Source organism: Arvicola amphibius, chromosome 2 (genome assembly GCF_903992535.2).
Source record: "Arvicola amphibius chromosome 2, mArvAmp1.2, whole genome shotgun sequence".
NCBI lineage: Eukaryota > Metazoa > Chordata > Mammalia > Rodentia > Cricetidae > Arvicola > Arvicola amphibius.
The window spans coordinates 160554138-160566639 of record NC_052048.2 but is presented as its reverse complement, the minus strand read 5'-3'; the positions used below and the strand labels follow the sequence as shown (position 1 = coordinate 160566639).

General features: G+C 35.6%; 1 protein-coding gene across 1 annotated transcript in view; it reads left to right on the top strand.

Annotated features, from left to right (window-relative positions):
• The window catches only part of Thsd7a (thrombospondin type 1 domain containing 7A), a 427159-nt gene that overhangs the window by 348477 nt on the left and 66180 nt on the right, over nucleotides 1-12502 (top strand). The window contains exons 10-11 of the mRNA XM_038319827.1: nucleotides 10743-10875; nucleotides 12017-12120. Of these exons, the coding sequence (XP_038175755.1) occupies nucleotides 10743-10875; nucleotides 12017-12120 (237 nt within the window). The remainder of the gene's footprint in view (nucleotides 1-10742; nucleotides 10876-12016; nucleotides 12121-12502) is intronic.

Genomic DNA, 12502 nt, shown 5'->3' with positions numbered 1-12502 from the left:
TCTTATCTTTCGTTAATCATGAGAGAATGTATGCTGCTCTTGTGAATTTTTAAGAGCGTCACCAATGGCCCAGTAGATATGGCTTCTAAAGTTACAGGCAAGAAATAGCCTGAGACCAGGTTTGCTGTGGACTCTATTATGTGGCCCAAGGATGGGAATAAAGCAAAGATAAAAACAGCCAAGCTGACTCCCTGCCAACACTTAATGTGCCATGAGGCATTTCCAGGATGAGTATTTCTTCCCTGCGAGGTTTGGTTTTGCTTTTGTGACTTGCAAAGACTTTTTTTTTTTCATGGTCAGTCCCCTGATAAATCTTTCCTTGCCCTTCAGGACATGGACTTTTAGTGTTCCCGCTGAGAAAAACTTTCACACCTTCTGTGTCACTTACACAGTGACAGCACATTTTCTCTCAGTGTGGCAGACAAAGTCGCCTCCTATTTACTCATTTGCTCTCTCAACCTGTGCGTTGTCTTTATGATTTCTTTGTTTAAGCTTCTTGACTCTCACTGGAGATTCACAATTAAGAATTAATTTATAGTTTAATGACGACTTTAACTTGCTAAATTTTATTTTAAACCGCTCAATTTTCTGAATGTTTAATTGATTGTTTTTGCAGGTGGTCATTAGGTGAAGCACAAGTTTTGGGAATTTTTGCTTATGAGATATAACCTCAGTCTGCTGAGCAGGCAAGCATAGTACTTAAAGTCTTTGTTCCTCTGTGTCAGTTTCTGGGATTAGATGTGCATACCAACACATTTAGAATGTTTGCTTCTGTTTTATAGTGTAATATTAAATATTATATGAAACCAAAGTGCTAGTGGAACAAAAAGATTTTTTGTTTCAATGCCTTTTAAACTTCTCAGTAGCTTTGGTAGAGAAAGGGTGACTGCCATTAATTTTCTTTTTTGTTTTTGAGACAGAATCTCTCGGTCCAGGTGAGGATGATCTTGAATTTTTGATGTTCTTGGCCTCACCTCCCAAGGACTGAGATTACAGAAATATAGCACCATGCCATTTTTGTTAGTGTTCTGTTGAAGGCCAAGCCCGTAATTATCCCACCAAGTGAGCTATAACCCCAGTTGAAATTAGCTTTTGTAAAATTATTAATGGTTTAATAAATGCTAATTTAACTAAAAAGAAGAGAAAATGTTAATGACATGAATTTTCTAAAAAGCTATGGCATTTTCTGGTTCATAAAATAGACTTTATCATATTATTTATTTTCCTTAAAGCCACATAAAATATAGTTATGTCTTGGTCATTACCAATTACCATACTTTGCTCTAAGCTGTGATCGCTGAAGAATCAGGTGCTGCTTGTCATTTCAGTGATAAAGATTATCTATTACATTGCATCACATCACACTATGTTACATTATATTAGATCATTTTAAGTGTGAAATCTTGTGGTTTTTCTTTTTTTGTTTGGGCTCAGGTTTTGGTTTAGACTATAATAGTTGTAAAATCTTATAGGGCAGACACAGCACACTTGCATGTGCTCACTATGTGGCAAATGCTTCAGTTTGGTGTATTGGAAACTTCTGGGAAAAGCATTATATCACAATAGAATAAGACTTCCTTAAATAATTTGAACTGAATATTATTTATTATCAATTTCCTAATAAGTTTATTATTTTAATACTTCATTAAAAGCAGTCATTATTCTTTCACTCTATAATGCTTTTTAAATAACTACAATGGGTCAAGCTTGATCACAGTCACCAAGGTGATATCCTAGAGGTATGGTATGGGGAAATTTTTTTTCTAATCTCTTAATTTGTATAAATAGAACATTATCACTGAGCATGAGGGTCAGTGAAATAAAAACAGCAGTAAAGAAGAGCAGTAATTTCACTTTGGAAAATGACAAAATAAACACACTAATATTCTATGGTAGAATGTATAGGCAATATCAAATTTTCATTTAGCCTTTCACTTATAAAGAAATTCTTCAACATACTGCAAGTATAACTTAATTCATATTCAGCAACCAGAATGTGCAGAAATTAGAAGAAAATAATTGTCTTTGTGCAGGATCAATGAAAGAGGAGAAGGAGATGGAGCATGAAGGACGATTATGGGTATTTATAATAATAATGGTTACTTTGAAATAGAAATGAGGTAATAAATGCAACATTAGAGCATGACAAAGTGCTCTAATACAAAAGTATTCGTCCATATTGAATCTGAAAAATTTTAGTAAGATTATTAGATGACCTGTAAAGTAGGGGAAATGGTCAGCATCCAAAATATTTAAAAATAAAAATACGTAAGTACTGATGGTTATGACAATAAATTCTTAAGAGTAGACTAAGTAACCAATACAAGATAAAAGAGAAGTCCATGAGTTGCATGAAAGTATAATTTTTAATGCAGTGTCTAGAATGGAATAAACTTGCTGTTTTCAAAGAAATGAAACAGATAGAAAGAGAGGATGACCACGAAGGTTATAAAAAGTAACTAATTAATAAAGATTCTTGAAGTTACTGCCTCAAGGCTGATAGACAGTGGGACTAAAGTCAGAAGTTTTGGAGATTTGGGGATCTTTAAAGGTAGAAGGAAGGAGAAAGAATGAGAAATAGCTAAATGGAGCTATGTAGCATCTATTAAAAGAAGTGTAGAAAATTTCAGTGAATAACTGAAGATGAGAGATTGGGTATTCCAAATGAGTGTGTAACATCAGAGGTGGTAAAGAATAAGAAGTTCTAATAAGTTATGCCTGTGGACAGTGCTGTGGATCCGAATGATAATGAAGGAACATTTGAGTGCTGATTTGGTATAATGTGAGGTAAAATGGGTTGAGCTGGATTGATGACTTGGTCATATATATGTAACTGTTAAAAGTTAAAACTCAGGTTGCCACTAGATGACAGTTCTCTCCTGGATCTAACATGAGACCCCTCTGCGCAGGAATACCAGCTCAGGAACTTGGTGACATAGAAATAAGAGGCTCTTTGGTAATAGAAGATACAAACATGACTCTTCTTGGCTGGGCAAAGGTTCCCTCACTTGGACAGCTGTTGGCATACAAAAGAGTTCCACAATATCCTGGAAACAAAATCTTATTTATCTAGGGATAAACTCAGAGAAAGAGTAGCACTCTTCAGTCCTCTCTGTGCCCTGGGAACTAGAATCAAAGGAAGAAGCCAGGAGGCCCATGCAGGGTCTTTTTTTTTCTGCTTTTATAGTACATGAGACCACACCCAAAGTGGGCTGGCATCTTAAAGGCTATTGGCTAAAGGAGTTCCCATAGCACTTTCCTTTTTTGTCTAAAAAAGAAAATTCTAAGCCTAATATAAAACTATATACAATAAAAACGAATATCAAATATTGTCCAGGGAAGAGTAAAGAAACATACATAAAAATTAGAATTACAACCATCATGAGTAACATCAAGCAAGAAACATATGCTAAACATTTCAGTTATCGTATCCTAAGGAGTCTAAGTCTTATATTAAAAATGGTTTGGCTAAGTCATGAGAGGAAAGTAACTATAACTATCAAGTTTTCAACCCCCTCAAAGATCTGAGATGAGAAATAATAATACTTGAATAAACAGGAAGTGCAATCAAGCAATTTCCAATAGGTGCAAGAAACAACAGACAACCAGTTACCTGGGCAATCACCCAAAGTATCATTTGCAACATTGGGGCAACTAACTTTGGGTAAGGCCTAGAGTAACTGACAGAACATTTTTAGAGGCAAGAAAATTTTCAAAACCATCCTTCCCTGTCTTGGCAAGGTTTGGCGGTCTTTTTGCTAGTATCGTGTTTGTCAAGTCTGGACACTGCATTTTGTCAGTGGTCAGGGCAGGGACAGTTCCTTGCTCAAAGGCCACTTTTGCCAAGAAGAAAGCCATCTCCAAATGGAGTGTCTTCAGTCCCCAACATTCTCTTGGGAATACATCAGTGCTGCCAGGAGTAATTGTTTCTCATGTCAACAGAATCCTAAATTACTTACATGCCATATTCTATAGTTTTTTGACATGGTTGAAGATTACCGATCTATGAGAAATACAATCTGAGTCCTCATTGTTACCTTGGTTCTCTGGGGTTGTGAATTGTAGGCTGGTTTTCTTTGCTTTATGCTTAAAAACCACTTATGAGTAAGTACATATATGTCTTCCTGGGTCTGGGTTACCTCATTCAATATGAAGTTTTCATCCATTTGCCTGCAAATTTCAAGATGTCATTATTTTTTCTTTTTTGCTGTGCAGCACTTTATTGTGTAAATGTAACACATTTTCCTTATCTATTCTTTGGTTGAAGGGCATTTAGGTTGTTTCCAGGTTCTGGCTATGACAAATAATGCTGCTAGGAACATGGTTCAGCACATGTCATTGTAATATGATTGAGCATCCTTTGGATATGTACTTAAAAGTACAAGCTGGATCTTGAGGAACATTGTTTTCTAATTTTCTGATAAATCACCATACTAATATCTGAAGGGGCTGTACCAATTTGCACTCCCACCACCAATACAAGAGTGTTCCCTTTATCCCACATCTTCTCCAGCATAAGTTGTCATCATTGTTTTTGATATTGGCTATTCTTGCAGGTGTAAGATTGAATCTCAGAGTTGTTTTGTTTTCTATTTCTCTGATGGCTAAGGATATTGAGCATTTTCTTAAATGTTTTTCAGCCATTTTAGATTCCTCTGTTGTGAGTTCTCTGTTTAGGTCTGTACTCCATTATGGGAAAAGATCTTTATCAACCCCATATCAGACAGAGGAATGATCTCCAAAATATACAAAGAGTCCAAGAAATTGATGATCAAAATAACAAATAATCCAATAAAAAGCAAAGACATTTTATTGTACAGGATGCTAAGTTAAACCAGCATGACTGTATCTTGACTTCAAAATTTGGGTGTAAGGATATGTTGCTTTGACAAAGAGGTTCTGCTTTTGTTTCCACAGAGGACAGAAAGCTATGGAATCCTTATCAGCTAATATGATTTGATCAAAAAAATTCCTCCTGAAGCAATGACCCATATGGTCCAAAATCCATGACAGCTTCAGGACTGCAGGCTGAGATAGACCTACTACATAGGATACACAATGAAAGACCTGATTAACAGCACACCCAATCAGCAAGAAGTAGTCTAGAGAACAACACTCAAATTACCTTAATTGTTTTTTGTAAATGTTTGTTTACATTTAAAAAGGGACATGCTATAGAAATGAATATTTTGCATTGGTATGGATCTTGTTTACTGATGCAAACGTAGGATTAATTTTGTTATATATATATATTTCTGACCTTGATTGAGGTATTGGGTTTCTGAAGCTCATTTATAAATGTTATGTATAATTAAGAAATACAGTTTAGTCATCTATATTAGTCAAGCTTGTAGTCATGTTAGCTAGTATTTTTAGATGTACTGAGATATATTTTAGATGGATAGGTATTCTTCAAACCTTTCAAAGACTAATAGAATGTGGCATTTTAAATGTTTTAAGAATTTAAGACTTTTCATGACAATGAGGCACATCTATTTCTGGCAGCACCAATCTACTTCAAGAGGATGATGACCATCAAAGAGGCTCCTTATGGAGTGGGTTAGCCATTTGGGCAAGTAACTGCTCTTACCCTGACTGATTGATGGTATGCTATATGAAATGGATATGCAGGACCCACAAAAATGTGACTGCTAAATTCTTCAAAAGGTGGGATGGTCCTTCAAAGTTCCTGCTTTACAGAGGAAACTTCTAGACACTCTCTAGGACATAGAAGAAAGTGACTAACAAACTGTCAATATAGACAGAACAGATTTTCAAATTTCCTGCTTAATGCAAAATCTGGCAAAGACTATAGGCCTATAGGCTAAAGATGAATGCCCCAACATTACAGAAGAATTTTGGGTGACTGTCCATACAACGAGATGTCTCTGTCAATTCTAGAACTTTGGAAGTTGCAAACAATGTACTTCCTAATTACTTAGGTAATATTATATCCTTCTTGAGTTTTTGAAGAGTTAAAGGCAGATAGTTATAGTTCTCCTTAGTTATTATAAAAGATAAATAAGATTTAAAACTATAGAATCACAAGGATACTATAGATGGTGGAGTATTTTCCTTAATTTGCCAAATATAAGTGAACTAAATATTATAACAATAATTATTGCTTGGTAACTGTTTTGATAGATGTAATTTTACTATGTAAAAGCTAAAACCTTCCTTTTCATTTAGACAGAAAAGGGGAAATGATGTGGGACTCCCCTTTGTATGCTTCAATATCTTTTATTACTATTGGTTATTAACAAAACCATTTTATGCCAATGGCTTAGTAGAGTAAAGTCAAACAAGAAATCCAAACAAAGATATAGAGAGAAAGGAGGTAGAGTCAGAGAGATACCATGTAGCTGCCAAAGGAGAAGAATATCAGCCGCCAGCTAGAAACTTACCAGTAGGCTACAGCCTCCTGGTGATCTACAAATTGATAAAAAAAAAATGGTTAATTTAATATGTAAGAATTAACTAGAAATATGCATAAGCTATTGGTCAAGCAGTGTTGTAATTAATATAGCTTCTGTGTTATTATTTGGGTCTGGGTGACCGGGAAATGAAAATGTTATCTCCATCTACAGATAACAAATCAGTTCTAACCACTTTAAGTGAAAGCTATGTGCTAAATCTCCTAGAAAATATTTTCAGAAAGCTAGGCTCTTAGATTTAAAAGCAATAACTATATTTGTGTATTGACGACATTAAAGTAATGGGGTGATGGAAGACTAATAGTGGAGGATGCTTTGTGCTCTCCAAGAAGCTTTCTTTGATCCCCTGCTATCTGCTATAGCTGAGTAAGGGGGGACTGTGGCATTATAGAAAGGCAGCATTTGGAAAAAGAATGAATGTCAATAAAGTTCGACATTAAGTTGTGGGTAGTTTGGTCCTCAAATGGGTATGCACTTGTTAAATTTCAAAAAATTATTCAAGAATTTTGAAAAATGGCACTTTAAAAAGCATAAATTATTTCTGGAAAGAATTAGGTAATCTGATTTATAAAAAGTAACTTCTTGTGCTCAAATAATGAATTTAAAGGCTCAAGTTCTGTTTGTTCCCTTTTTTCACACTGATTGCCTTGAGAGTTAGACAGAATGTTGCAAGAACGATAGTTTCTCCTAAACCCTGAGTCAATCATATACTATAATTACCCCAAAAATCTGAATACTACCTTTGTATTTTGCTTCTTGCACCTAAATTTTCTTTCCCAATTTACATACTATTACTCAAACTTGTCACTTGTCCTTTAACTAATTTAAGAATAAATTTTACTCTTTCTTTTTTGTTGTTTTCTTTCAAGACAGGGTTTCTCTGTAGCTTTGGAGCCTATACTGGAACTAGCTCTTATAAACCAGACTGGCCTTGAACTCACAGAGACCTGCCTGCCTCTGCCTCCAGAGTGCTGGGATTAAAGGCATGCACCACCAGCGCCTGGCTAAATTTTACTCTTAATTCCATCCACAAGTCATTTCTTTGATTAAGTATACTTTGAATGGCTATAGATAACTGAAAAACTGCTAAAATAGTTTTATAGATGATGTATTTTCTTACTGTGTGTACCTTACAAGAACATAGTTATTTTGGATATATAATTCCATTTTCTTATTCTATTTTGCATACGGATTTCTGAATAAAAATATAGCACACAGGGCCTTCATAGTTGCATGCTCATTATTTCCCAAAGCAACAAATGATAGCTTGTTCGTTTTTAATCCTCAATGTGCAAACTTAAGACCCAGCACTTATAACAGGTAATGGAGAGAAACAAACAGAACATGCAAATAAACCATTTGAACGGGTGCAAAATAAATGTTTTCTCATTCAGTAAGCATTAATAAACCACTTCCTATGCATAGACAATTTTGTGGATGTTCACAGAGATCAGTGGAAACCCTATGTATTTCCAAACACATTTAATAAACTGGGTACAAATATATGCAAAAAGTTACCAAATTCCAAGTTTACTAGCAAAAATTGTTTGTGAATAAGCTTCCTTTTTAAAACCCCCATGGATTCTGTAGCTATAGGTCCAGATCCAGACTGAATCCTAAAGTGAGCACACAAATTCTTAACTGTGGTTAGGGAAGTAACAAGGATGTCGATATTCCCCATGCAACACCATTAAATTTCCGCTCTGAGGACGTTAGCTTTAATGTGTTCCAGTCTAATCAGGGCACATCTTTTGTCCTATGGCCACATGAGGTGAAAGATTTTGAATTTTGTATAAGAATACATGGACTTCCGCTGTACTGTCAATTGAAGAAGAAAAATATCCATAGTCTTTGATTTCTAGCAGGCAAGTGTTTAATTTTAGTAAAATGATACCAAAAGAACATTGTAAGCTTGTATTTCAGATAACATGTGTATTTCAAAAGTAGAAACAAAGAACACTGAAGACCAACATTGGAGCACATGAATTGGAATAGCCTTGACTATGTACCAAGTGACATCTAGACAATGCTTAGGAACTTAAGCTTATGAGGTGTCATTGATGCTGGGTTCATCCTCCGTTCCAATCCCCAGCCCCTTGGCCTTAATTCATTGTCTAACTTCCTAATGCAAATTGATAAAGGTTAGCAAGTGACTTCCTTTAAATGTTTGACCATGTAGAAAACAAAGATACATATGTTGCCAACATTTTTCCTAATGAAGAAAACAAAGTAAGAGACAGACTGAGAGAGGGATGGAAGGAAATAAAGTAATCCCTCTTCAGTTGTTAACCAAATGATCAGATGTTGCTTTAGTTTACATACCCTTTTTACAAATGTTAAATGTTGGTCCTAAACATATACCAAAATAAAATAAATATTCAAAATGACAGAATGGTGAAACTAAGTAGTGAATGGGGAGGGTATGAAGGCGAACCAAGAAAAATAACAAAGAGAAAAATCAAAATTAATGTATGCTCATGTAATCATGTAACGGAGAGGAAAATTAGATCTGAGATTCCAGTGACCAAAATGAAGAACAGAAGCCTAATGGATTCTGAAAAATATCCAGAGAAATGAAAATGCCCCTAGCTCTGAATTGTCAGAGGCGTTTATCACCTGAAGTTGAAACAAGAAGTCATTTTAACAATATAATAAATAGAGAAACATTGGTAACATTAGATTTCTACTGACATTTCTTAGATCTTCTCTGAACATAGCTTATTAAATATGTAAAATCCAGAGTCATTATTCAAATTTATTTTGCTACAATAAAAAGTTCACAGCGGTGCTCCCAACTACTTCAATTCCTAGTCGCCAGTAATTCTAATCCCCAATTCCCTACTCCATTAACTATAGTATTCCAATTATTCATTAACGTAATTACCATGGCTATAAACATGATTCACACACAATGGGAACAATCCTAACAATTTACAGTAATCTAAAATCTTAAATTGGAACAAGGTGCACATAACCATCTATTCAGTCCACTCTGTGCTCTTCCTTTACACTACCATTCTTCACAAGCTCCTGGAGTGCTTTTAAAACAGACTCTTAAACCCTGCTATGAGAAACATTGACTTAGTCCATATGGGTTTGGGCTAAGCTATCTGCTGTTATTGTTACTGTTTCTATAGGGCTTATCCAGAAGAGTCATTCAGAAATCTCAGATACCTGATCAGCTCTTCTGTCTGGCTTAGGAGTTCTCTCTAGGCGTGACTGCCATTGTTTGCCCACCACCACCAAGGAATATCCTGAGTTCATGAAAAAGGGTTTTGTTGTGTGAAAATTTTCACTTTCAAATCATTTTATCTTTTAACTACAATAACTTTTGAAATGTTTTATTTTCTTTCCATTTGAGCTTCAGTTGTTAAGACCCCGCTGTTCCTGTAGACTGTGTATGAAATATTCAAAAATCTTGAAAAATAGAGTAAACATATCAGGAATTATATTATCTGCATACAGAATTCTATACAGAATTCTTTTCTCAGTGAGATTGTGCCATGCAGCTACTCACCCTTAAAAGATGTGTGTATTGAAAGTTGAAATATAGTTCACCGTGTATCTCTACTTAAAATCTAAAAAGCAAATTTGAACATTCTTTAATTGATAATACATTTATACTGACAGACTGTTATCTTTCTTGTAGGTAAGCCTTTATTTGGAGTTATTTATTTAAAGTAATTGCTGCTATTTTTAACAGTTCCCTAATAATGTCTTTCTCTAGGAAACTTCTTTTGCTTCTCTACATAGAGCATGATCCTCAGAGTGTGGCCTGAATTGAAGCTCTTGGGCTGCTTAAAATGAATAATAAATAGCTGGAATACTTTATAAGTCATGAGTTTCAAATTAAGAGAGTAACAACAAAATAACCTTATAACATTGAATATATCCTCCTAAGGAAGATTCACAGCAAGTGTATGAGTCCCATGTGGCAAACATGGCTACATGAGATGACATGAAACTAAACTTACAGTAAGGGGAAGGATTTAATTAGGTCTGTCATATTTCTCAAGGGGATAAAAATATGAAGTGACAATTACTTTGCAACTACACAATAGAAGGACTGGCTGAATGTGGAAGAGTTTCTCTTTATTCGTTAGATTTTAAAATATAAACTGTTAGGGTTTTGGATATAAGTGGTCTGCGAAAGAGACAATTAGTAAATGGTTAGATGAAATAAGCCCTCTCATTTAGGCACGTTACAACACATGTCCCTAGAGTGAGGGGAATTTCTTCAACACCAACTGCTGCTGAGAGATTCTGTTATGTGCAATATGTAGAGGCTGAAGCATTGCTTCCTTTCAGGGAACTCTGGAACCAGAAAGCAGTCTCGACATCGGGTCATCATTCAGCTGCCAGCCAACGGAGGCCGGGACTGCTCAGACCCTTTATATGAAGAGAAGGTTTGTGAGGCACCTCCCACGTGTCACAGCTACAGGTAAAGGTGAAAAGGATGTACATGGTGCACTGGGTAATTCCCAATTACATCTTTCAAGCTGGAATTCCTTCCACTAGCTCAGTACGTTGTTCATTGCTCAAGCAACCATCCTGTATTTCAGAGAACCTCTCCATTTCTGACATTACCTCTCTGAAGGCAAAAATATGTGTCAATTTCCAATTGTTTAGGTACCTCTAGTAGGTGAGAAGAATGCCTTATATTGATATAAATTATGAGAAATGCATAAAAGAGTTGATAATTACAAGATACATGTTCCTTAGGAAAGGACTTATTTGTCACTGGGGAATAATAACCAAGATTGTCTCCCTTGTCTCCAAAGAGCCCCTGTTTCTCATAAGTGTGAGCACTGAGGCTCAGAAAATGACATTGTTCTCCTGAAATGCTAGGGAGAAGTCTGTTCTATTCATCGGTTAGCAATTCTAGGAAAGCTGAAGTCACTGAAACTACACATAACCTGAAATTTTTATTACAGAAACCTGGCCTCCTTGACATTAAGACCGAAACTTTCTCATTGCTGATGAGTATCGCAGTTTCAACAACAAATGAAACACTATATACTATGGCACTAATTCAAGAAATGTGTGATCACAACATGATAACTAAGTGGTGATTAGAGGCAAATTGCCATCTTCATACATGTATCACTAATTCAGAGGTGACAAATGTCATTACTATGCATTTACACTATGAACATTACTGACTGCTTTCCCAACGTATTGATTTTTGGAATTTGCTTTCATTAGGGGATATTATAATTTCAGTTGCTGTTACCTCTGCAGTGATCATCCAAAGCTCACTGACTGTTGTTTACTCAATGGAATGCAACACTTCTGATGCCAGCTGGGGCATCTCTTGGAAGTATAAATAAAAAGGCCAAATGCTTCCTGTCACTTTGTGAAGTCTGCTTCTACAGAACTTACCAATGATATAGTATTGTCTATGGTGCCATAGGAAGAATTTTGTATTTAATGTTGTCTTTAGAAGGTGTTAATGAGTAGCTAAATTAAACTTAGGTAAAAAATGAACATGGATAAACAGCCTGTTTTTGTTAATACATTATCTCTGTGATTTGCCTGCCATGTCTGCTGCTTCTCACTGAGATTTTATTCTCCTCCTGTAGGTGGAAGACTCACAAATGGCGCAGGTGCCAGTTAGTTCCTTGGAGCATTCAACAGGATGTCCCTGGAGCTCAGGAAGGCTGCGGGCCTGGACGGCAGGCAAGAGGTGGGAGAATGCACACAAGGGTCGATTTGCTCCCCCACTTCTTCATATTTTATCTTGTATCTCCCCCACCACTGCATTGTTCCATTTTGCTTTGATATCAGGTTTGGCATACAGAGTTTAGCAGATAGGAACAGCTTTACCCTATTCCACAAAACACTAAGACACAAAAACTTAGCTTTAGAAATTTTGTTCTTTGGAATGAACACATAACTGTTGAGTTCTTCCCTTGTTAATAGGTGGAAGAAAATCTAATGCAGGTTTTGGTTATGGCATAGATCATGATACAACTAAGCATTTGTGTGCTTTTCAACAATGACAATTTATAGAACTTTACTTGAGTTCTTAAAAATCACTATGATTCATGCATCCTTGTTTGTACATC